The 24,936-nt window shown below is 44.2% G+C and overlaps 1 protein-coding gene across 1 annotated transcript; it reads right to left on the minus strand.

Moving 5' to 3' along the window:
- Window positions 1-727: 727 nt before the first annotated feature.
- Window positions 728-24,918, minus strand: CNN2 (calponin 2). Its single transcript, XM_088460311.1, has 7 exons — window positions 24,769-24,918; window positions 20,258-20,379; window positions 17,601-17,667; window positions 16,150-16,287; window positions 14,563-14,679; window positions 6,468-6,614; window positions 728-2,266 (listed from the first exon to the last, which is right to left on the minus strand). The coding sequence occupies exons 1-7, from the start codon at window positions 24,826-24,828 to the stop codon at window positions 2,012-2,014; spliced, it is 906 nt and encodes a 301-aa protein (XP_088316437.1). The 5' UTR covers window positions 24,829-24,918; the 3' UTR covers window positions 728-2,011.
- Between the last annotated feature and the right edge of the window lie 18 nt (window positions 24,919-24,936).

Raw genomic sequence — 24,936 nt, forward strand, 5'->3', positions numbered from 1 at the left:
AAAAAAAAAAAAAAAAAAGTAGATTCTAACCAGGTGATGTCACATCTATAATTTAAACTGATGCTCTGTGATGGATCTATGGCTGTGGCTTGTGGAGTGGGCAGACATTCATCAGTGTCATTATTTAGGTCTTTTTTTTTTTTTTTTAATTAACATCACTGAATGATCATTCAAACCAATAGATAACTACTGTAGTTAAAAGAACATAATTTTGTGTATTTCACTTTAAAAATCAAAACATCATTAACACAATAACACACAACCAAAAGAGAAAAGCAAAAACAAAAAAACAAACAAAACACACACACACACAAAAAAGGAAAGCAGTGACACCAATGGTTGTGCTCTGGTCCAGAGACCTAGGGGTTATTTAGTAAAGCTTCTAAAACAGATGAGGTGTTGCCCATATAGCAACCAATCAGATTGTGTATATCATTTTCTAGGATGCAATAGATAAATGATAGCTAGTATCTGATGGTTAGTTTTGGACAACACCACTTTTATATTTAGAAGCTTCAGTAAATATACCCCAAAGACACAAGATGGAGGAAAAAGGAACCTTCTTGTAGCAAGCCAGACACATGGAAATAAATATAGCGTGATTACTTTAAGCTCATTCCAAACTGTGAATACTGAAGTTATACTAAATGATCAATTCAGGCTTGTGAATTTCAAAAGACGAGTAAGCTGTATTTTAAAGCTTTAAAAAAAAGGACATAAAACCGTATCCAGTCGCATCCTTTATTAGATTAGAAAAACATTGTTTTTAAAAAAAAAACCAAATAAACAAAAAGACATTCACATATGGTCTCCCGTCAAGGAATCTAGGCAAAATATAAATGCTGTGCTTCCACTGCGTTCAGGCTAAGGATGTGTCCCATTACTCCTTTCCCATATGGAGCTCTGTATGCATAAACTGCATGAATACACAGCCTACAAATAGAACACAGTCTACAGAAAAACAATATATTGAGATAACCGGTAACAACCTTTTAGGTGTCAGATGAATATATGTACGATTGTCATTGTTCCAGAAAAAAAAAAAAAAAATCACATTACAGTTGGTGGCATCTTTCAGTTGAAATATAAATTCAGTTTGCTATAGATACACTATACATATTTTATCTAGTGCAAACTATACTCAACATATAAAAAGGTACCATCAAGTATTACAGTATCAACATTACTACATCAAATGTAACAGTTGTACTCGCTCTCCTTACACAGACCGGCCCACTGCCTTAATGGTAGGATGAGCTCTGTCTGCAGGAAAAGGGAGAAACACATTAAGTAAATGTAACAAATAATCAGACTTGATTCTATATTCTGCCTTTTGGAGGCAATGCATAAACAGTCTCCTTGTAACAGGCATGAGACATCTGAGGTCCTGACCTTTTCCATAATACACAAAGAGGTATGTTATTTGGTCATTAGCAAGATATAGAAACCAGTTTGTGCTTCTCCATAAAGAGATCTGCTGAACATTTTGTAATGATTTCCTGCCCTGCAGGATTGTTTGAGTGTGTAAAGTTAGGGAACAGAAAAATCTACAGTCACCGATTTCAGAACCCCAAGAACACATTGAAAAGAAAAACATTGCATAGCTGCACATATGAAGTACAAAAGTTGTTTTGTGGGTTCTACAAGAAACATTTTTGAGGTTAGAGAATTCACTATTTTGTGAGAACTCATGAAGGAGTTATGGCTAATACTGTCTCCCCTGAGTGTTATAAAGCAATTATAAAATCATACCTCTGTATATATGGCTGAACTACATATCACAACATCCAGACACTTTTTTCAAATCTTGTTTTCAATGTTACATTAAAAGTCAAAAATAAAATTAAAAAAAGAAAAAAAGAAAGAAAACATTTTTGGGAAAAAAGGGTAATAGAAAACGTTGAAGTCCACTTATTTTGGTTTTTTTTGGAATTAAAAGGCCACTAAAGGCAGTTTGGTCAGATAAACGGTGCATGTTGCATTGTGTTGAAGCCCACACAGCACAAGTGATTTAGAAGTCCTGTTCATGATGGTAGCTGTACTGTTGCTGATCCTCTTCCTCATTCTGATTGGGCAGATCGTTAGGATTACCCTTTGGACAATATTTGGGATCATAGATCTGCCGTCCCAACCCAAAGATCTGGCCACTTTGATTGGCTCCTTGGTTGGATCCCATCTGCAGTGACATTGAAGAACCGTCACACTTCTCTGTGCCCATCTTTGTATCATAGATGTGGCGGCGTGTTCCAGGAGCAGTCATCCCTACCTGCAGCAACATATAGTATGTTATATATGCACATCACTATTTACTATTAAGGAATAGATGATGGAATAACACCACACAGCTAGTGATATATGGCAATAGCAGCCTGCATGTGGATATTCATTTGCACATAGGATCCTGCACTCTTTCAATACCCCTTTTCAACCAAACAAATAACCTGGGTTATTCCTGGGGACAACCCAAGTTGACGTTTGGAGCAAAAGAGTCTAAGAAAAATAACTTGGGTAGAGTTTCCCCAGGAATCCGACCCTGGTAGCTACCAGGGTCAAACCTGGGTTCCAGGGTGCAGTGTAAAAGTGGTCTGACCCAGTTAGGACAAGGGTTGGAACAGTGTTCGAAAACCCATTGGGCACAGTATAACCAGTGGCGGATTTTACCTAGGGGTTGCAGCCCCCAGTAAAATCTGCCTCTTCAGTGACCAGTTGCAGTCTGTGACTGGAGGTACTTCCCATTGGAAGCGCCACCAGCCAGTCACATACACAGGACAGGCAGCCCCAGGGGGAAGGTGTCTCCTCCTCCTGGGAGTGCCAGTCTGGGCTGCGATTAGCAAAGAGAGGCTTCCACCTGCCAGATACATTGTGGACCTGGCCGGCCAGACCAGCGGCAGCCCCCCTCAGATAAGAGGGTAGGAGCCGCTACTGGGTATAACAGAACACTGTGAAACATTCTTTGTATCAGAGTAGGATGAATGAGCACAGGAAACAGTTATGCGATCTGTGTATGCATCTGGTTAGGTTTACAGAAAAGCAGGTACAGTGCATCTGGAAAGTATTCACAGGGCGTCACTTTTTCCACATTTTGTTATGTTACAGCCTTATTACAAAATGGAATACATTAATTTTTCTCCTCAAAATTCTACAAACAATACCCCATAATGACAACGTTTAACAAGTTTTTTTAGAGATTTTTGCAAATTTAATAAATAAAAAATACAACTAAGAAATTACATGTACATAAGTATTCACATCCTTTGCTCAATACTTTGTTGATGCACCTTTGGCAGCAATTACAGCCTCAAGTCTTTTTCAATATGATGCCACAAGCTTAGCACACCTATCTTTGCGCTGTTTCGCCCATTCCTCTTTGCAGTACCTCTCAAGCTCCATCAGGTTGGATGGGAAGAGTCGGTGCACAGCCATTTTCAGATATCTCCAGAGATGTTCAAATCAGATTCAAGTCTGGGCTCTGGCTGGGCCACTCAAGGACATTCACAGAGTTGTCCTGAAACCACTCCTTTGATATCTTGGTTGTGTGCTTAGGGTCCTTATCCTGCTGAAAGATGAACCGTCGCCCCAGTCTGAGGTCAAGAGGGTTCTGGAACAGGTTTTCATCCAGGATGTCTCTGTACATTGCTGCATTCATCTTTCCCTCTATCCGGACAAATCTCCCAGTTCCTGCCGCTGAAAAAAATCTCCACAGCATGATACTGTCACCACCCTGCTTCACTGTAGGAATGGTATTGGCCTGGTGATGAACGGTGCCTAGTTTCCCCCAAACGTAACGCCTGGCATTCATGTCAAAGAGTTCAATCTTTGTCTTATCAGACCAGAGAATTTTGTCAAGTGCATTTTGGCAAACTCCAGACGGGCTGCCATGTGCTTTTTACTAAAAAGTGGCTTCCGTCTGGCCACTCTAATATACAGGCCTGATTGGTGGATTGCTGCAGAGATGGTTGTCCTTCTGGAAGGTTCTCCTCTCTCCACAGAGGAATGCTGTAGCTCTGACAAGAGTGACCATCGGGTTCTTGGTCACCTTCCTGACTAGGGCCCTTCTCCCCCGATTGCTCAGTTTAGACGCCGGCCAACTCTAGGTAGAGTTCTGTGGTTCCGAACTTCTTCCATTTACGAGATGATGGAGGCCACTGTGCTCATTGGGACCTTCAAAAGGAGCAGATATTTTTCTGTACCCTTCCCCAGATTTGTACCTTGTCTCGGAGGTCTACAGACAATACCTTGGACTTCATGCTTGGTTTGTGCTCTGACATGCACTGTCAAGTGTGGGACCTTATATAGATAGGTGTATGCCTTTCAAAGTCCTGTCCAAACAACTGAATTTACCACAGATAGACTCCAATTAAGCTGTAGGAACATCTCAAGGATGATCAGTGGAAACAGAATGCACCTTAGCTCAATTTTGAGCTTCATAGCAAAGGCTGTGAATACTTATGTACATGTGATTTCTTAGTTTTTTTTTATTTTTATTAAATTTGCAAAAATCTCAAAAAAACTTTTTACACGTGGTCATAATGGGGTATTGTGTGTAGAATTTTGAGGACAAAAATTAATTTATTCCATTTTTGAATAAGGCTGTAACATAACAAAATGTGGAAAAAGTGACGTGCTGTGAATACTTTCCGGATGCACTGTATAACACACTTGCTTATATATAAGAGATTCAGCACTATTGTATACACGGTTAAGGGCCTTTACAGTAATGGGTAATAAATAATAAGTCACTGTAACAATACGTTCTCATACTCCCAAAGTAGAGATCATTGCTATTGTAGTCAAACTTTATGGGTTCAAACCTATTAAGGTGCAAGCTTGCGAATGTGATATCATTTCATGAAACTCACATATCACACGAATGCGCGCACCTGAGATAGGCGAGATCCAATTATAAATACCAATCTGCAGTAGTCGAAGCAGGGTTGAGCGACTTTTCTACAAAATGTGACATGGGAGAAGTGCATGACAAAGTGGGGACCCAAAAAAGTGACAACTGAGAAGGAGATATCCAGCATATAGAAGGCAGTTATTGGCCATAAGTACTGGAGGTTTTTAAAAGCTGTCAAATACAGAAAAAATGTATGTATAATAGTTTTTCAGGGTTTTTATACACGTTTGTGAAAGTTGGAATAAACAATTTTGCCTCTCATTTGAAAGTTCAAAAACCCCTCTCCCATCAATAGAACACCTACACGTATCTGTCCCACATCATTTAACCAGTTATTGAGCTTTTTAGAGAAATTCACCTGAAAATAGACATGTTCTTATTGGCCAAATAAAGTGCATGATTAATCACTGGGAGGGGTATACAAGGGGTTCTGCACTGTGGGCCTGATCCAGAGCCGCTCGCTCGCGCTGTGCGTTCGGCAGCGGCCCAAAGTTCTGCGTATGCGCACGCTTCGTTCTGCGCATGCGCAAACTACACACTGCGATCGCAACCCTCTTGCTCACCCAGCAAAGGCAGACCAGGGTAATATGTGACAGGAGAGGCCGTATGTGGGTGGTAACAGGGGCAGGACACTAATAACGGGGGGTTGGAGATGCGAACGCAGGTGTGCCTGAGTGTTTCAACGCCGGTTTGGAGGCGTGCATAATTAACAGGCAGCATCATAGTACACATCACTTGCCTTTTTTTTTTATAATGATTTCCTTGCAATGCTTGCGGTAGGGTAAAGCAACCGCAGGTGCTCGATGTACCAATGTTTTAATACACTTCCTGGAGATGACGTGGTGCTGGTGGGCGGCTCTGCATGTGCGACTAGGCGTACGCTCAGACAAAGTGGCCGCTCACTAAGACATGGTGGGCGAGCTTTTGCCTTGGCGAGTGTTCGCTTCCCATGGCGTCACTTTGGCAAATTTGCATACGCATCCAGTGAGTGTACGCAGATAGTGAGCAGGTCTAAATCAGCCCCTGTGTCCTGACATTTTTACCTTGATATTAAGATTTTCCCTATCTTTTTACCTGCTCAGGGGGTTGTCGTCATACCAGCAGCTCGCAGGACCCAATTTGCACCTAATAGGATTGAACCCTAGATGTAACAGTCAAAATGAGCCAATATAACTAGGATAAATTAGAGGAACATTTGTTCCAATACAGGTGCACAACTTGGACTATTGATATATGAAATCCATGCACATGGATTTCTCTAGTAAAATATATTTTTTGAATAGTGAAAGAACACCTAACTCTCCCATTACAGCATACCTAGTGAATGGACTACATGTACTGTAATAGGAGTTCACATAGTCACACACCTAATTGTCTGCCCTGCTGCACACACAATTCAGTGTTTATAGGAGACACTAGGACAATAAGCCACGATATTGAAATAATCTTGAAGAGTCATTGCTAACCTGATAACCAACTGCAGAGCGATATTAATCTCAGGCATCCTACAACACTGCAGGCTATTATGGCTGCAGTGTAGTACAATAGGTTTAGCGGTCCTCTTTACCTGGCTGGCTCCTTTGTTGGTGCCCATCTGAAGGCTGATTGTGGAATGGTCCATGGGAGGCAAGATATTGTGCTTTGGGTCATACAGATGCCTTCTTGTTCCATATGCGGTCATACCAGACTGGCTGGCACACTTATTTGTACCCATCTGCATGAGAAGGATATATATTTATTTATTTATTAACAGTTTCTTATATAGTGCAGCATATTCCGTTGCGCTTTACAATTGGAAACATAAATAGAACAAAACTGGGTAGTAACACAGAATATATATAATATAAGATATATATTAATTTATAGAGGTCAATTACACCTATTCAGTAAATATTCTGGAGTTACCCACTGCACCTCTTGTTTACCACCACCACCACCCCTAATTCTGTGTCACTGTGTCTATATTTCTAAAAAGTCCTCACCACAGCTGCAGAAATAGGCCACAGATGTAGTGCTAACTATCTACAGACTGATGTTACAGAGTTAGAATAGCTGCTACAGAATTATGAACGCAACAGTGCAGAAAAAAAGGAGAGTGCCCACTTTTAGTAGAGGGCGACTCTTCAAAATTTCCTATATAAAAAAGGTGGAATCAGCATTAAGTAAGCAGTATAAAAATAAGAGTTATGGTATAACATACCTTTGTTAACTCTTTTCCTTCGAGGTCCATGGGGTCCACAGCCATTACGTTGGGGTAAGAATCCCGGTCACCAAACAGTTAATACAAACGAGCTCTCTGCTCCCAGGATGCACCGGGGTTCCTCCTCATATACCCCATCTCCTGCCTCAGGTAGCCAGTTCGTTACCAAGCTCAAGCAGGCAGAGATAAACAAAGCGTAAGAAAGAAAAGACCCATACTTACGAGTCCAGACTCTCAAGAGAAGAAACTACGGAAAAACTCCCCCAGAACTACAGGTGCGTCTGGGTGGGTGTCCTGTGGACCCCATGGACCTCGAAGAAAAAGACTTAACAAAAGGTATGTTATACCATAAATCTTATTTTCTTCTTCGGGGTCCACAGCTATTACGTTGGGGATATCCCAAAGCACTAACCCTACGGGCGGGGATGCTCCTGACTCTCGGAAGAGAGGAGAATCGTACGCCCGAAGGAGGCATCCTGAGAGGCAAAAGTGTCAAAGGCATAAAATTTGACAAAGGTATGGATGGAAGACCATGTGGCTGCTATAACATAATTGCTCAGCAGAAGCACCCCGGCGGGCCGCCTAAGATGGACCTACTGCCCTAGTAGAATGTGCAGTCACTGAATCCGGCACACGCATACCAGCCTGTGTATAAGCCAATGAAGTGGCCATGCGAATCCACCTGGCCAGTGTCTGTTAATTGGCTGGCCAGCCATGCTTATGACAACCATAAAGCACAAAAAGTGAATCAGACTTCCTCCATTTGCTCGTGCGTTTAACATAAATTCTCAACGCACGGACCACATCCAGGGAAGCCTCACCTTGTGAGAGACTTGTGCCCTGAAACGCTGGAACTACTATTTCTTCATTAATATGAAATTTAGACACCACTTTCAGAAAGTAACCCTCCCTAGTACGTAGTACTGCTCTATCTTGATGAAATATCAAGAACGGCTCCCGGAAGGAAAGCGCAGCTAAATCCGACACTCTACGTGCAGATGCCATAGCAAGGAGGAATACCGTCTTTACTGTTAGCCACTTGATGTCTATTGAATTTAAAAGCTCGAACGGAGGAGCCTGTAAAACATTCAGAACTAGAGTCAAGTCCCACGGAACAACCGGGGAAACGAAGGGAGGCTGAATCCTCAACACCCCCTGAAAAAAGGTCTTTATATCCGGTCTCAGCTCTTTCAGTCTGGTTCCAACATAAAATTGCTCTGACACCTGTGCCCTTTAAGAGGCCAGGTGTAGCCCTTTTTCCAGACCGCTTTGAAGAAAATCCAGCACTCTGGATATCAGGAATTTATGTGGATCATACCCTTTCAGTTCACACCACTGAAAGAAAGTATGCCAAACCCTATAATATATACGGGCTGAAGATGGTTTCCGTGCCTTCAGCATCGTCCGTATAACAGACTCGGAAAACCCCTTTTCCCTCAAGACGGAGGCCTCAAGAGTCATGCCGTCAAAGATAGCCGATGAAGATCCGGGTACCAGCAGGAACCCTGTAGAAACAGTCTCGGTCTCAATGGCAGAGGCCATGGAGTGTCTATGGAGAGAGACCGTAGATCTTTGAACCAGTGCCGTCTCGGCCACGCTGGAGCTATTAATATGACGGTGCTGCCCTCTTGTTTGATCTTTCTGACTACTCTGGGCAGAAGAGCAAACGGGGGCAACAGATATACCAGCTTGTAACGCCACTTTACTGTCAGTGCGTCTACAAACTCGGCTCTCGGATCTCTTGTCCAGGATCCGTACCTGGGAACCTTGTTGTTCCTTCTTGATGCCATCAGATCTATTTCTGGTAGACCCCACCTGTCCACAAGGTTCCGAAAAACCTGTGGATGTAGGGCCCATTCCCCTGCATTTATCTCTTGCCGACTGAGAAAATCGGCCTCCCAATTCAGGATTCCTGGAATGAACATGGCAGATATCGTGGGCAGATGTCTCTGCCCATACCAGGATTCTTGATACCTCTGCCAAGGCGGTCCGACTCCTCGTGCCCCCTTGATGATTTAGGTAGGCGACCGCGGTGCGATTGTCCAACTGTATCTGCACCGACCTGCCCTTTAAGATTTCCTGAGCATGCACTAAAGCTTTGAATATAGCTCTTAGTTCCAGGATATTTATCGGTAGCCGGCTTTCCGTCACTGACCACTTTCCTTGGAAAGTGTGTGACCCAGTCATCGCCCCCCAACCTTGAAGACTGGCGTCGGTTTTGACTAATGTCCAATCAGACACCCAAAAGGGGTGACCCTGCCTGAGATGCTTTGTCTGCAACCACCAGGTCAGGGACAACCGTACCTCTGGAGAGAGATGCAGCAGCTGGGACCTGATCGTGCGATGATCCTTGTTCCAGCGAGACAAAGAATTGCTGCAGTGGAATTGAGCGTATTCCACCATCCTGAAGGTGGCCACCATCGACCCCAGGACCTGCATGGCTACTAGAACGGATATTTGCCTGTTGCGAAGCAACCTGCGTATTCGTGATTGTAGAGCAAGGATCTTCAACTCCGGCAGATATATTCTCTGCACCACGGAGTCCAATCTCGCTCCCAAATGACACATCTGTTGTACCGGACAGGGTGACGACTTTTGCCAGTTTATGATCCAGCTGTGACTGTACAGACATGATACTGTCAGCCTCAAATGATCCTGTAACTGCTGTGGGGACTGCCCCAGCAACAGGAGGTCGTCCAAGTAAGGCAAAATCCTGACGCCTTGGCGCCTGAGGCATGCCATCATCACTGCCATCACCTTGGTGAATACACAAGGGGCTGTGGACAGGCCAAACGGCAGGGCCTGGAACTGAAAATGTTCCTCCCCTACCGCAAAATGAAGAAGATTTTGATGAGCCTGTGTGATTGGGATGTGAAGGTAGGCATCTTGTATGTCTAGGGACACCCCCTGTTCCATTGCCAACACAATCGATCGCAATGTTTCCATCCTGAACCCGGGGGCTCGAACAAATTTGTTGAGCTCTCTCAGATTTAGAATAGGCCGGTATGACCCATTCGGTTTCAGAACCAAGAACAGATTGGAGTAAAACCCCTCACGGAACTGGTTCTCTGGCACCGGAATCACTACTTCTGATGCTAGTAAGGCAAGAATAGCCTTCTGAAGGGCCAAAGCTCTTTCTGAACCCACCTGAGGGTTTACACAAAAAAACCTTTGAGGAGGAGTCCTCCAAAACGTCAGGGCGTACCCTCGGCAAACAACTCCCTGAACCCAGGCATCCTCCGTCGTGAGGTGCCAGGGCTCTGAAAACCGAAGCAGACGGCCCCCCACCCTGGGATACCCCAGGGGGGAGGCCCATCCCATCAGGCCACTGGTTTATCCTGGACTTTTGTTCTGCCAGGGCTTCCTGAGTCCTGCATTTCTTGGTGGAAATCTCGCTGAGGGCTGACCTTTGGCCTTGCCCTGCCGCCGAAACCCCCAAAAGGATGCCCTCCTCAATTTAGACGAGGTTGCTGATGGTAACCTGCCATCTTTGAGGCTGCCATGGAGGATACAATTTTGTCCAGTTCTGGACGAAAGAGCACACCTATGAATGGAAGGAATTCTAGGGCCTTTTTGGACCCGACATCTGCCCTCCAATCCTTCAACCAGAGGATCCTACGTGCCACCACGGACTCAGCTGAAACTTTAGAGGAAAGGATCCCTGCATCCAAGGCGGCATCACCCAAAGAGGCCCCTTCTCTAATAAAGGAGATCATATCCAGTTGCTCCTTAGAGGCATCTGGTAAAGACTCAGTTAGAGTTGTGGCCCACTCCTCAATAGCTCTTGCTACCCAGGCAGTAGCCATAGCTGGGCGGGTGGCTGTTCCTGCCAGCGAAAAAATTGATTTGAGACAAGACTCCAGTCTCCTATCCGTGGTTTCCTTCAACGAAACTGCTGGGATTAGCAAAGTGGTAAGTTTAATCAGCTGTGCCACATGCGCATCAACTGATGGTGGATTCTCCCACTTGGCACAGTCCTCTGCTGGAAAAGGATATAGAAGCGCCATTCTTTTAGAAGAATGGCTTATCTTATCCGGACGGACCCAGGCTTCCTCCATAAGTTCTGATAAATGTTCAGACTTTGGGAATTCTGCCTTAACCACTTTTTTGGTGCTTGAACAGGGGGGGCTTTCCTAAGCGGAAGATCCCCTTCCTCGATATTTAACACCGATTTTACAGCCCTTATCAGAAAAGGGACATCGGCTACTGGGAAATGATCATCACCCTCCTCGGAGCTAGACTCCTGCGAAAAGTCCTGTGCCTGTTCCTCAGAGGAGGAGGCACTCGAGTACTCACCCATGTAAGGCGGTATATGGCACCTAGATTTAGGCTGCTTTGGCTTGACAGCCTGAGGCTGAAAAACCCCTGAGGATGATACCATAATCTTACCAGCACCAGGGTCCATCCAAGGTGGCCACATCATGGGAATAGGATGCATCTGCTTAGGCAAACCCCAAACCGGTGGTACCGGGGCAGCCAGCCGTTCCGCCACCTGAGCCATAACCTGAGAAAATGATGCCCAAGGAGGCTCAGGGCCTGCAACAGGCAAACTTAATTGGTGTGGTGGCTGTTTGAAACAGTTCCCACAAAGCCCATTTTGTAGAAAGTCCTGTGGGGACAAACCTGTCTTGCAGGCTACACAGGATATCAGCAACGGGGCTCCCGCCACCTGACCCTCAGACTCCTTAGACATAACATTATGCCACTGGTTCTGAGTGTATATGTGGTGCTGCTTTCTACTCTCAACCCACACACCTGTAGCAAGGGAAGGGGGAGAGACAGTGACAGTATACAGGAATTACAGTTTTTACAGAAGAAACAGTATCCATAAACAACAATCACATGTCATGCATAAATACTCTGCGAGCCATATGCATATAAGCTCTCACTACCATAATCAGCCTCAGTTTAGGTAGGATAGAGCCCTGTAAAAACCTAGACCAGCAGTAGGTAAGGTATACAGGGAGACTGCCCAGCGTCCCTCTTATGGAGGCTGTGAGGAACAATCCACAATCAACTGTGCCAGAGGACTGAACTAGCGTGTGGATTGGGGGAGGGGCTGTCGGGGAAGCGTACCTCCCCTATGCTGCTTGGACCTGCCCGGTAAACTGACCTGGCCGCCGCCACAAGCCCCGGCTAGTCAGGAACATCAAATCCCGGCGGTCTAGGCTAGGAGAACAAGCCGTATGCCTCCTGACTGCAGCGTGCCTCCGGCCAGTCTCACCGCGTCCACCTGCTTACCTGCCATCCCCTTGATCCGGTTGCGGTCCAGGGCCAGAAAGCCCCTGCCGAATCCCCTGCCAAGGCTAGCGGTGCGGCGCCGGAGGAGGTAGTTGCAGAACGTGGCAGATGTACCCCCAATCAGGCGCGAGGCTGCTTCCAGGACAGCTCAGACCACCCGCTGAGATAGAGAGTAAAACCCTTTTTTTTTGTACTCGTCTGCAGGATTGCTCCAGCACACACACCAAACAGGAAGAACTGGCTACCTGAGGCAGGAGGTGGGGTATATGAGGAGGAAACCCGGTGCATCCTGGGAGCAGAGAGCTCATTTGTATTAACTGTTTGGTGACCGGGATTTATACCCCAACGTAATGGCTGTGGACCCCATGGACCCCGAATAAGAAATAGAGATTTAAGCCTTTTATTTATAGTAGGCAGGGTCAGATTAATAACGGGACAGATGACTACAGCCTCGGATCTCTACATAAAAATAGGCACATACTCCTGACAGCATGAGGATGATCAGCAACCTAGCAGGCCACATGGTCGGCTATAAACATTTTATTTATATGTCCCCCAAAATTATGCAATTCTACTATTTTTACGTATTTAGAGACATTGGCGCCAATAGTGTAGGTGGTGTACATCAGTGGTTCTCAAGCTCGGTCCTCAAGACCCCAAACAATTAATGTTTTCTAGATCACCTCTGCATCTTTATAATGTGTGATTCAATAATACACCTGTGTACCTGGAGAATGAACTATTAGGGTCCTGGAGACCGGGGTGGAGAAACACTGGTGTACATGCCCACATGACACTAGCCACACGCACACAGAACTGTCATGCTACCTCAGCAGCTCAGAATAGGGCCCTGAACATTACCAGCTTCAGGCCCGTGTGGCCCTTAATCTGGGGCCTTGACAGTAGGAGCCAGACAAACTAGAGGCCATTGGTGATCAAAAAACATCTGCAGCATAACACATTCATGAACATTCTCTTTCCCATTATTAACAATAAAGTCTTATGCTGGGTTCACACTGGCCGACATATCGTCCGTTTCATTGAATGGCTGATATATCGCGTGTGCATCTAGTGTGTACCAGCGATATGTCTGTGAAATACGTCATTCACAGACATATAGCGGTGGCTGTGTTGCACAACCAATGCTCAATATATCTGCAGCCTATGACTAGCAGGTGAAAAGAAGTGCAGATATATTGGGACATTGTGCTGCGTGTACGGGCAGTCAGACGATTGCAATTGCCCATTCACTTGCTGCATGGGTAGGCGGTGATTGACAGCTCAACTGGGCGGGCGCATGTAAATGCCCGCCAAGTTGTGACGCCAGTCACAACGGATCGTGTAGTCTGTATGAAAAACATATGTTCTGCATAAACTGCATATAAGACCTGTATTCAATTAGAGGCGAAAAGTCGGACTGTCCGACTTTCCGCCTCCTTCAGAGGCGAAAACTTTTCGTGCGCCTCCCTGCTTTTCGCCCTATTCAATTCCAAACCACGAGAAAACGGAAAGTGCTGTCAGAAGTGGGGAAATCAGTCTGTAACCCCCCAAAAAATGCACTAACATAGGGAATCAATGTACATATGTACTAATACCCCTAATAAAAGTGTTTGGGGTACTTAAGTAGTTTGAACTTGCTTGTTATTAGCGTCTATGTAAAAGTGGGGAAGAATGGCATAATGCAGTATTTTTTGGTGAAAATAAGTAGTCCTGGCAAATTTATGAGTACTTGAAAGTGGGTGCTAGCATACTTTAATGTTTCTAAAGTGAACTTTTAAAAAATTAAAAAAAAAAACGCACCTGCTGCAAGCACCTGCAATCCCAAAAACACCTGACCCATCCTTGCAGACCCCCAAGATGTCTACTTCGCTAGTTTTTATGCTTGTTCCCCCACTTTACTTTTTCGCCCCAAAAATGAAAGTACTTTTTTGAGGTGGTGTTAGGTTTTTTTTCTTTTGCCAGATTTGCCCTTTGGGGGACAGTACCAAGGGTTCTGGGTCGTTTCCCCACCTTTGCACTTCTATTCACAGTCGAATCCTTTTCGTCTATTACATTGCATTGAGTTTCCACTTAGGCGAATTTTGGCTGGAATTAAAATTTGGACATAAGTTCCGACCAGGCGAAAAGCGTCAATACGCGAAACTTTTTCGCCGATTGCAGCTTTTTGCCTCTAATTGAATATGGCCCTATATCGTTTAGTCAAAACCACTGCAAACCTTACCTGTAGTCCAATGACACACTGTCCTGCTTTCTTTATGTTGTCATCAAAGTTTCTTTCTTGCTTCTCTGAGTATTTCACCCCAATATCCATATCGCTATGTATACCTTTTGTTTTTGCCTGAAGTCAAATAATGAATTAAGAATAAAAACACAACTTATTCTACTACTGTTAGGACACACAAAATACTAAATCTATAAAATCAAATGTCGTGACTGAATCATCAGCACCCAGTCCAAACCCCTGGACCTAGAAACATGAAAATCAGGGAGAATATTTCTTCCATGATGTAGGTACCCACTAAGAAGGGCTTTTTCTAAATTTGACTCCTAAGGGGGTGAAAAGTGATAAAATGTTTCCTCTCCCTGTGCACTGTCCTGTCTGACTGTCTCATCGTGGCTCCAGCACAGTTCATATTCAAATACCAACTGTCACCCCGAATGCTGCAAAAAAATCACTGGCAGTTGGTGTGGCTCCTCTATTTGAATAGTGAGGGAAGGGAATGTTTAACTACAGAGGTGAGAGAGGAAAATGTGTTACTACAGATGAGGGAGGGGAATGTGTTACTATAGAGGTGAGGGATGGGAATGTGTTACTACACAGGTATGGGAGGGGGAATGTTAAATGTGTTACTACAGAGGAGAGGGAGGGGAATAATTTACTACAGGGGTCAGGGAGCGATTGTATTTTTATACAGGTGAGGGAGGGGGGGGGATGTTGAATGTGATAAAACAAGGGCTAGAGTGGGAAATGTGTTACTGCGAGGGGATGCATTATTATAGAGGTGAAGGATTAATGTGTTACTGGAGTGGTGAGATAGAAATTGAAACCGTAAATATCTAAGGTCTACCTGGGTGAAATCAGGTACATTAGCTAGTAAAGAATAAGGGATCTTTAATCAGCAAGTGAAACACTGCAGGTGTAAAAAAATTATATAACAGGTTTTACCAACTAATAAAATATCAAAAAGAAAAGGCAACAAAAATATTAAAATGTACTTGTCTCATACGGGATACGGGCAGTATCCCAGCGGTGATGCCGGCGCTGATATTACCGGCACCAGAATCCTGCCAGCTCTCACAATACCAACGCCGGCACCCTAACCGCGGGGATGCCGAAGCTAATTAGCAGTGTGGGGGCAAGAGTTAGGGTTAGGCACTAGGGCGAGAGTTAAGGTGGTTAGGCACTAAGGGGGGAGGGGAGGCTAGGCACCAAAGAGGGAAGGTTAGGTTAGGGAGAGGTTTAGCATACCGAACAGGTGTCGATATGCTAACCTTGTCAGGATGCCAGTGTCAAGATTCTGACACCCCAGGATCCCGACTGCCAGCATCCCACACCCAACCAGTCTCCTACACATAATAGGGATAGCCATTCTGTGAAATGAACTAATTTATGATACAAGTGACATGAATGTATCCAATACACTGCTATAAGTAATGCCAGTGTGCATGTGCTCTTGGTCAATGAGAAGTGAAGCTCACATTGGATTGGCGATTTAGTAACAGAAAATGCAATAACTACATAAAGATTACAGGTCATGCACAGTCTAAAACACTAAAGACAAACAAATATTAAAGTGTACCAACTTACCATCCCAGCCAGCCCCAGCAGAGACACCTGAACTTGGGTCATATTCCCATTTTCAAAAAGGTCATTAGCTTCAAACAGGTCCACAGATTTCATCCCATAAAGATTCATAGCTTTAATGAAGTTTGAGAGGTTTTCAAGCTGGGGGATTTATGGAAGATTAGTTAATATGTAATCATGTAGCATTAATTACAATGATTTATAATAATCTTACCTATTATATTATCAATTAGTGTGCCAGTCTATCACAGGCACACAGCCACCCACTGCAGACACATGTGCTCCTGCAACATACAGATACAGTATGTCCTTCCTCATCTATTCTCTGTGCGTTATGAGTTGCATCACACAGGGCGCATGAAAGTCCGTTGCTCCAGTTTGATGCCAACGCCAGGTGTCTTTTTCGAAGCAAATTAGTCTTATTTGCAATGCGATGCAAGTAAGATGCACAAACAATAACCTTTGCTGATTAAAATGATATGCAGCATGTATATGTTCTGTGTGCAGCAGTGTCTGTAAAATTATGGAACGTGGAGAGTAAAACAGCTGTGACACTGTAGCGTAGCATTTCGTATACAGATGCAGCTGCAATCGCACACAGAACATACACATAGTGCATATCATTTTAATCAGCAAAGTCTGTCTGTGCATCTTATTGGTATATTGTTGCGAATAAGGCGAATTTGCAGTGAGAAAGACGCACGAAAAGAAACTTAGCATGAGTAAACTCGCACGGAACTAGGCACGACTAGAAGGGCTTTTTAACGTGATGGCAGCAACGCTGACTGAGGACACATCTGTATTTCGTCAGCAAGCTCCACTCACCTAACCACCCACCTACCTTACAGTCTCAGAAAATTGGGTGCAGAAGAAGCTCCCTATGGTGCTCCAAGTAGGCTTTTAGCTTCCCTATATAACACCAATGCATGACCAGCAGTAATAAACTCCCCAAAGCAGTTAAACAGGTGGAGATTGCACTGTGCATGCTTCCAAATCCTATTTTCGGATGCAATTATTTCCCCACTGCCTCTCTTTTTGATAAGCAAGACTTGGGGGTTTGGGATGAGGGAGACAGCACGAGAGGCAGAGACACAAGGAGGTGACAGATAAGACATTGTGGGGATGATGAGGGTAGGGAGAGAGTGAGGGGGTGTAGGAGACAGATGAGAGACAGGGAAACTGCAGAGATAGGAGGATGGGGAAGATGGGAGGTACATGTGGCGAATGTCTGGTCCAAAATACTACTTCCTTTTATATTCCTTCTAATGGAAAATAAACCTTCAATTTCCCCAGCTCAGAGACACTCACAGTCTACTCAATATATTACCACAATATAAACAAGATGGTTTATATCATGAAATATCTGCTCCTATACATCCCCATCTCATACATTGCATACACTCTCCCAGAAGCCATTGCATACCCCTCATTCTCTGAAATAAAAACTCTCTCACCTGATGCCAGTTTTGCTTGGAGACATTAATTTTTGTGATGGAATTTGGCCTTAGCTTGTTCATGAGTCTGTGGGGTAAGAAATAGTATTTGCTATAGTATGGAAAAAAAACCCATCAAGAACAGATTGCACTGTGTACTTAAGCTGGGTACAGACGTAAAGATTTTCTGTCCAAGCATCCAACTAGTTGATTGGTTGGAATTAAAATCTGGTAATGTATGGGAATAACTGATGATCAGCAATTTGCTAGTAAATGCGAGAAAACAGATGAAAATGGTCGTTCAGACAAGTTTGTTAAATGTTTGATCTAAACCAGGGCTTGACAAATTTTTCTAGAACTTAGGAGCCAGGTTGAAAGTGTAGGAGCCAGGACCCCCCTTCCCCCCGGGAAGCATTACTGAGCACCTACGCCCCTGACAACCAACCCCCATGGCTACACCACTAACGGGGTGCCCCAGTAGTAATCCCCCCTCTGCAGTGCCCCCAGTAGTAATCCCCCTTCTGCAGTGCCCCCAGTAGTGGTTCCCTTATGTAATGCCCCTCTAATCAGTGCCCCCCCCATAGGCATTGCCCCCAGTAGTAGTCCCCCTTATGCAGTGACCTCCCCCATAGTGTCCCCAGTAGCGGCCACTCCCATTATGCAGTGCCTCCACAGTAGCAGCCACCTCCACCTATGCAGTGTCCCTACAGTAGCGGCCATCCCCCCTATGCAGTGCCCCTTTAAAAAAAACAAACCGCAACTTACCTGACCCCTGCTTACGACCGCCGCTATCTGCTCCTCCTGGCCGCTCTGCACTATGGGAGAGACGTAATGATGTCTCTCCCAACCTGCTGCGGGGTGAGCCGGAAGGTGTAGCTCATGAGTGAGCTCCAGCCGGCTCACTCCGTGAACGACGCACCAGCCAAGTGTGACAGACTCTCATCGGCTGCTATAACAAACATACAGCCGCCGCTGACTGCTGTATGTTTGTTCCTCTGTAGTGTGGACTGCGCTCGCGGTCTGCACTACAGGGCCTGGGGGTTGCTGAAAACCTGGTCGTCAGGCAGCCAAATCTGGTCACCATGGCGACCTGGCCCCCGGGTTTTGTCGAGCCCTGATCTAAACAATTTGTTCAAACAACAGGTTTTTGTCCATTTTCCGGCATTTGGGAGCAAATTGCTTATTGTCATTTGCTTTCATACCTTACCAGAATTTCATTCCAACCAACCAACTAGTTGGACAGAAAATCTTTAAGTGTGTAAGCACCATTACTTGCATGTCTGATATACAATATATAACACCAAAGCTTTTACAAAAATTAGCAGGCATGTTATAGGAAAAAAAAAAAAAAAAAAGAGAAGAAATGGTTATTGCCTCATTAATTACAGTATTGCATTCAGCCCCTTCCTGTTTTTTGTGGTCTACCTCTGAAAATGAACTGAACACAATGGTGCAGTTACTGGGGTAATTATGAAAAGAATAAAAAAAAAAAAAAATTGGAATCTACATATTATTTGGGATCTGGTTAATATCCAGACAGTCAGGATGACGGTGCATAGAATACTGGCGCCAGGCGCCAGAATCCAGACACCCGCCAGAATCCCGGAGCCAGCATCCCGAAGGTAAGTAGCGGGGTTAGGGGGGGGTTAAGGGTAGGTACTAAGGGGAGGGTTTGGCACTAAGGGTCTAGGGTTAGGTTTAGAGTGCAGGGAAGGGGAGATTAGGTCTAGGCACTGCAGGGAGATGGGAACTTTAGGGTCAGGAGTAGGGGGTTAGGATACCGACAGACAGGTGTCTGTATCCTAACCTTGTCGGGATTTTGGCCGCTGTGATCCCGAGCACCTGCATCCCGTACCCAACCCTGTTATTTCTTTGTTTGTATAGACTGCATTCAGCACCACTCTCAGGGCCTGATTCAGCAAGGAAAGCAGTTGCTTATATGCACGGAATCGGACGATTAATTCACATTGCACATGCATCGTAGTGCCCTTGACAGACACTGTGTTCAGGACTGCGATCGCAGAGGATGTGCAGACCCAAGACAGAGTGATTGACAGGAAGTGCCGTGGTGATGGTGAGGTGGTCGGGCGAACGCAGGCGTGCTAGTGCGTTTCAACGCCGTTACTTGGGCGTGCATAAATTAGCCACTGCGATACCATATGCCTCCTGAGATCTCATAGCGTGCACAAAAGTAAGCAATTCCTGAGTAAGGTCTGGGCTTCCCTAACTGTCCGATGTTACCGATTGTTTCTCTATGTTAGCCAAGTATACGGATGTGAGTAAGGGGAAGTGGGCGCCCTTATGTTAGGCTGCGAACGCAAGCATTTACATAGCACCGCTGATATTAGCAACTGCGTTGCGTGTGTATAAGCAGAATAGTGATCCATGCTGAATCAGGCCCTCAGTATTTGCATCACATCATCATCATCTTCTACACAGGTGCAAACCAGGCAGAGAGCAGAAGGAAACACTCTGTACTACCAGGCCTTTTAATTGAGAGGTATAGGCTATTAATGTTCACTATGCTTTGTATATGGCTTTTGAGTATAACAAGGGTAATCTCAGGTCCAAGTAATCTAGTTTACTATGGAAGAGAAAGTCAGAATGGAATCTATGCATAAAAAGGTATATTTTCTCTTAATATGGAATTCTTCTGGTCCCAGCCATTGTATACTTACTCGCACAAGATGACACCATCTTTTAACCCTTTCTGGAAATCTGGGCCAATGGACATTCCAGTTACCTCCTCAATCCAGACTTGAAGCTCAGCCTCTTTCTGGGGATCATATTTCTGAGCCAACTGGAAAGTAAAATAAGGAAAGGAACAGATTAGCCAAAGTATTTCTTATAAACAGATAATTAGGATTAGGGCTATATCACACACGCCGTTTTTTTAAATAAACTATGTAATCAGATGGGTTCTTTCAGATGGCACGGACATGCCACGGTCGCCGTGTTACAGCCGGGAATATCCACTGACAAGGACGGCTGCCGTGCCGTGTTCATGCAGTCACTGCAAGCCAGTGAAGCACAATTTCCAATGTTTCCTTTCACACACAGGCTTTTTTTAACCTTTTTTTTTGCCCACAACTCCATCTGGTACTGCGCATGCCTACTACATTAAAAAAACAAACCTCAACATTACAAGAAGGCTTAAAGCCGTTGCATGTGAAAGGCACCGATTGCCGGCAAAAAAAGCTGACAACTTTGAGCAGTTTTTTATATAGCCCACATCCAATAAATAACAGTAGGCATTTGATTTGCAAGCTCCTTTTGGACATATCTTCACAAAGAAAAAAACACTTCCAACTGCAACAAATAACTTTTTCAAGCGGAATTCAGCTAAATAAGGTAGAGACATGCGCAGACTCCAATGTTTCGGTTTTGGTTCTAAATCATCGTCGTGTTTTGGCAAAACCACACTCAAGTGTTTTGGTTCAGCTTTGGATTTCTTTTTAAAAAAAAAAAAAAAAAAATCAATAAAACAGCTAAAATCATGCAACTTGGACCTGTTTTTGTGCCTATAGTATTATTAAGAACAATAACATTCTTTCCAGTCAATTTTGATCACCTCACAGCACCTGACATCACGAGGAAAGGACTTACATGCAATCCAAAATATGCAAGATCTATTTTAGATCCAAGTTCCGAACTTGGCGAAAAGACCTGAGTCGATACTTGGTTCTGCTCAGAACCCCAAAGTTCAGGTGTGTTTGGTTTTCAGCAAAGCTGTACCGCTCATCTCTAAAAGAAACCCAACAGTATAATGCATAACCAAAACCCTCACCCCCAATTATGAAACAGTTTTTCCATATTTTTCAGACTGGGGTGTGTAATACTGAGTAATAATTCTCAATTTCCCCATAGGGCAATGTGTCAGACTTGCACTGGGTGTGTAACAGTGTAGTATCTCCTCACTCATCACAAGTCTTCTTATCCAATCCCAGACCAATTATAAAACCAGTCAATTGAGTTTACCACTATGGACATGCCAAGTAGTATAAAGTGAAAATTATCCTATGTCCAAAAAACCACCAAAGTTCTGCATAGGACAATGGTACATAACATCAATAAACAATTTACTATACCAATATATTTTATGTTCAGACAAAGAGCTGTTATCAGGAAAATTAGTCTTCGGAAACAAGACAGTCACATGTCAATTTATGAAGTTGTTTACAGTATTTAGTTATCTGTTCATTCAGACATGTTAAAAAAAAAAAAAAAAATATATGAGTATTTATTGCATAATACCAGATCAGAGTGGTGTAACTGAAATGTATTTGTTAAATGTGGCTTTAATTTAGCCAGGCCTATTTTCCCTATTCAAAAATAATACAATCATGTTCTTGATTTTAACTTTCAATGGAAACTACTAATACAGTACTTTTGTTAAAACATTTATAAGAGCCCAAACTTACTTTGTGAATTTCACCCTGCATTGTGTGGGGTTATCCTAACAAAATAAGGCTAAACAGCTAGGTGCACACCTGGCAGATTTGCCAAAGACTAGACAAATTCGGACGTCCAAAACGATTCCGATAATACCAGATGTGGAGCGTACACACTATACAATAATTGCCTAGTTTCAAACATCTACCTGGACTTGAGATCGTTGAGGTGACTTTCTATGCAGGATTGGGCCCATCTCTACACAAACTACAAACAATGCCTTTCCAACGGAACTGACAATATTGGGAGCCAATGACCGCCAGTCCCTAGTGCTGCATACTTTACAGTACACAAATATTGGCCCCAATAGATATAGCCACATCAGGATGAGAATCGCATAGTGTTTACCCAGCTTTAAAGGGGAAACCATCTTTGATAGAGTGTCAGACAAATTGGGGGGGGGGGGATTCAAATGTCAGCACCCACCGCTGCTACTAATGGGTGCCCGACAGAGAAATTCAATTGTTGCTTTGTTCGGGTGTGAATAGCAGAAATGTACAGTAAGTCCATGGTTTGGGCGCACTAACCTGGACTTTAGACCGTTTTACATGTCTAAACCTGGTCTAGTTAGGCACAACAAGTGCAATAATGAATGGGCCCAAAAACAATTGAATTGCTACATAGGGCGCCCTTTAATTAACACAGCGAAAAAAAACTATTGAATCACCCCTACTGAAAGGTCACACATGAACTGTGTTAAACCAATAGGAGTCTTCAATTGTGCAATTTAATTGCATTTGGAAATAACTTGCATGGGCACTGATGATCTAAAGCAGTGGTTCTCAAACTCAGTCCTCAGGACCCCACAAATGTCATGTTTTCTAGGTCACCCAGCAGGTGCACAGGTGTATTCATTACTCACTGACACATTTTAAAAGATCCACAGATGGAGCTAGTTATTTCACTTGGGATTCTGTGAGGAGACCTGGAAAACATGCACTGTTTGGGGTCCTGAGGACAGAGTTTGAGAACCTGTGGCCTAAAGCATGTCTGTACCAGAGTTAGGCAATAGATGTTATTCAAAGGGGAGGAATTCAACTGAATTTTGCACGCCTGTAAATAACTGGCACACAACAGAGCAATACTATTCTTGCTCCGATCAGGCACAAGTGCCGCGGGTGTCCATTACTTACTGCTCCCAAATGTACCAGGTTTAGCCACAAAGTGGTTAAATCTGCGTAATGTCTTGGCTAGAGCACCCAAACAACCATTTGGGCGCCAAAAAGCCAGACTGTTCGCCGATTTCTGTTCACCCTCTCTGTCAGGCACCCATTGTTAACAGGATCAAGTCAAGAGCCCGACAGTCAGGATGTCGGCGATTAGAATGCCAGCACCGGAATCCAGACACCAGCGTCCCATTGGTAAGTATTAGGGTTAGGCACTAGGAGGAGGGTTAGGTTTAGGGTACAGGGAGGTGAGGTTTAGGCACCAGGGAGGGAGGGTTAGGGGTAGGGAGAGGGGGAGGGTTAGGATACTGCCTGACAAGTGTCAGTATCCTAACCCTGTTGGGATGCCGACTTTAGGATTCTTACAGCCGGGATCCTGAGCGCTGGCACCCCGTACCCAACCCTTATTAACAATTAAATTCCCCTAACAATGTTCAAATAAAGCCTGTAACAAAAAGAAATAGGTTCTCTTGCCAGGACCTATAGAACAGCATCATAAGCATAGCATGTTGACACAGCAGGTTATTAAGAAAAAATAAATTGGCTATGTGTTTACTTATAAGTTATCAGGACAGCTTGCTGCATTTTGACAAGCTGAGGTCAAAAGTCATGGGCTTGTACACAAAGCTGTTCCAGACTCATGCTGAATATATCCCTTGCCAGATTTATGTATAAGGAGTTTATCTTGTTTCCTACCACTATTTGGGTACATTCAACATGCATATTGTGGACACATAACAGCCTTTTTCATACCTATTAAAAACACAATGCACCGTGCTAAACTCCACATTACTCTTGATGAACATAAGCATATCTTCTGAAATGGCCAGTAGGACACTGAAGACTTGTGTACATAGACACACTTCCTTTTATTTGTACACAAACCATAACAGACTTTTAGGGCCAAATTCAATGACCCACATTAACCCATTTCCATGGGCTAGTGCAACTGGGCGCAATTTTCTTGCTACTCAGACACACGTTAACCCTCCATGGAAATTAGTAGCTGCAAACACAAGTCTGTTAAACAGGTGAAAAGTAGGTAGAAATCCAGAGCTAATTGAATTAGGCCCATAGATGCAAATAAAAATAAGTATTTTAAAACTGTGCATTTAGGAGCCAGGAGATGCAAATTTTCATATACTGCATTTACATCACACCCAAAAGCAGCATCATTTGGAAGGAGAGGTTTAGGATCCAATAGGGACACTGAAGAGGGTGTAAAACAGGTTTGGATGACTCCTGTAAGTGCTGCAGTCACACAACATATCTTACACCGATCAGTGTATAGCCACAGCAGGAAATTGAGCTAATAAAGAAACCACCAAGTTAGATACAATTAGTAGTGGGGATGGGAAAGTATCGAGTTTGGATTTTTGACAAAAACAACACAAACAAGGAAACACAAAGTATACATGAAAAACATGGAACTCTGTCTCACTCAGTAATCGGATACACAGAGGCGGCTGTGAGGACAATATGGGAAAACCTAAACACAGAAGTTTACGTGTTGTCTGTATAGGAGTTACCTGAACTCCGTAACTAACAGCCCCGCCCCGGCAACATCTTACCCTGTTCTTAACTTCTGCAGACAAACCATAGGACGGACCCTTGTTAAACTGGGTGCTCATGCTGGCTGCGGTGGAGGGGCCTCTTCTTTCCCCGTCTGTCTGACTGCTGTCCGTCCCTCTCTGTCTGTCTGAGTCAGTTTCCTCTGATTGAGTCAGTGTCTGATCCCG

The sequence above is a fragment of the Taudactylus pleione genome, unplaced genomic scaffold (genome assembly GCF_031769625.1).
Source record: "Taudactylus pleione unplaced genomic scaffold, aTauple2 ptg000044l, whole genome shotgun sequence".
Lineage (NCBI taxonomy): Eukaryota > Metazoa > Chordata > Amphibia > Anura > Myobatrachidae > Taudactylus > Taudactylus pleione.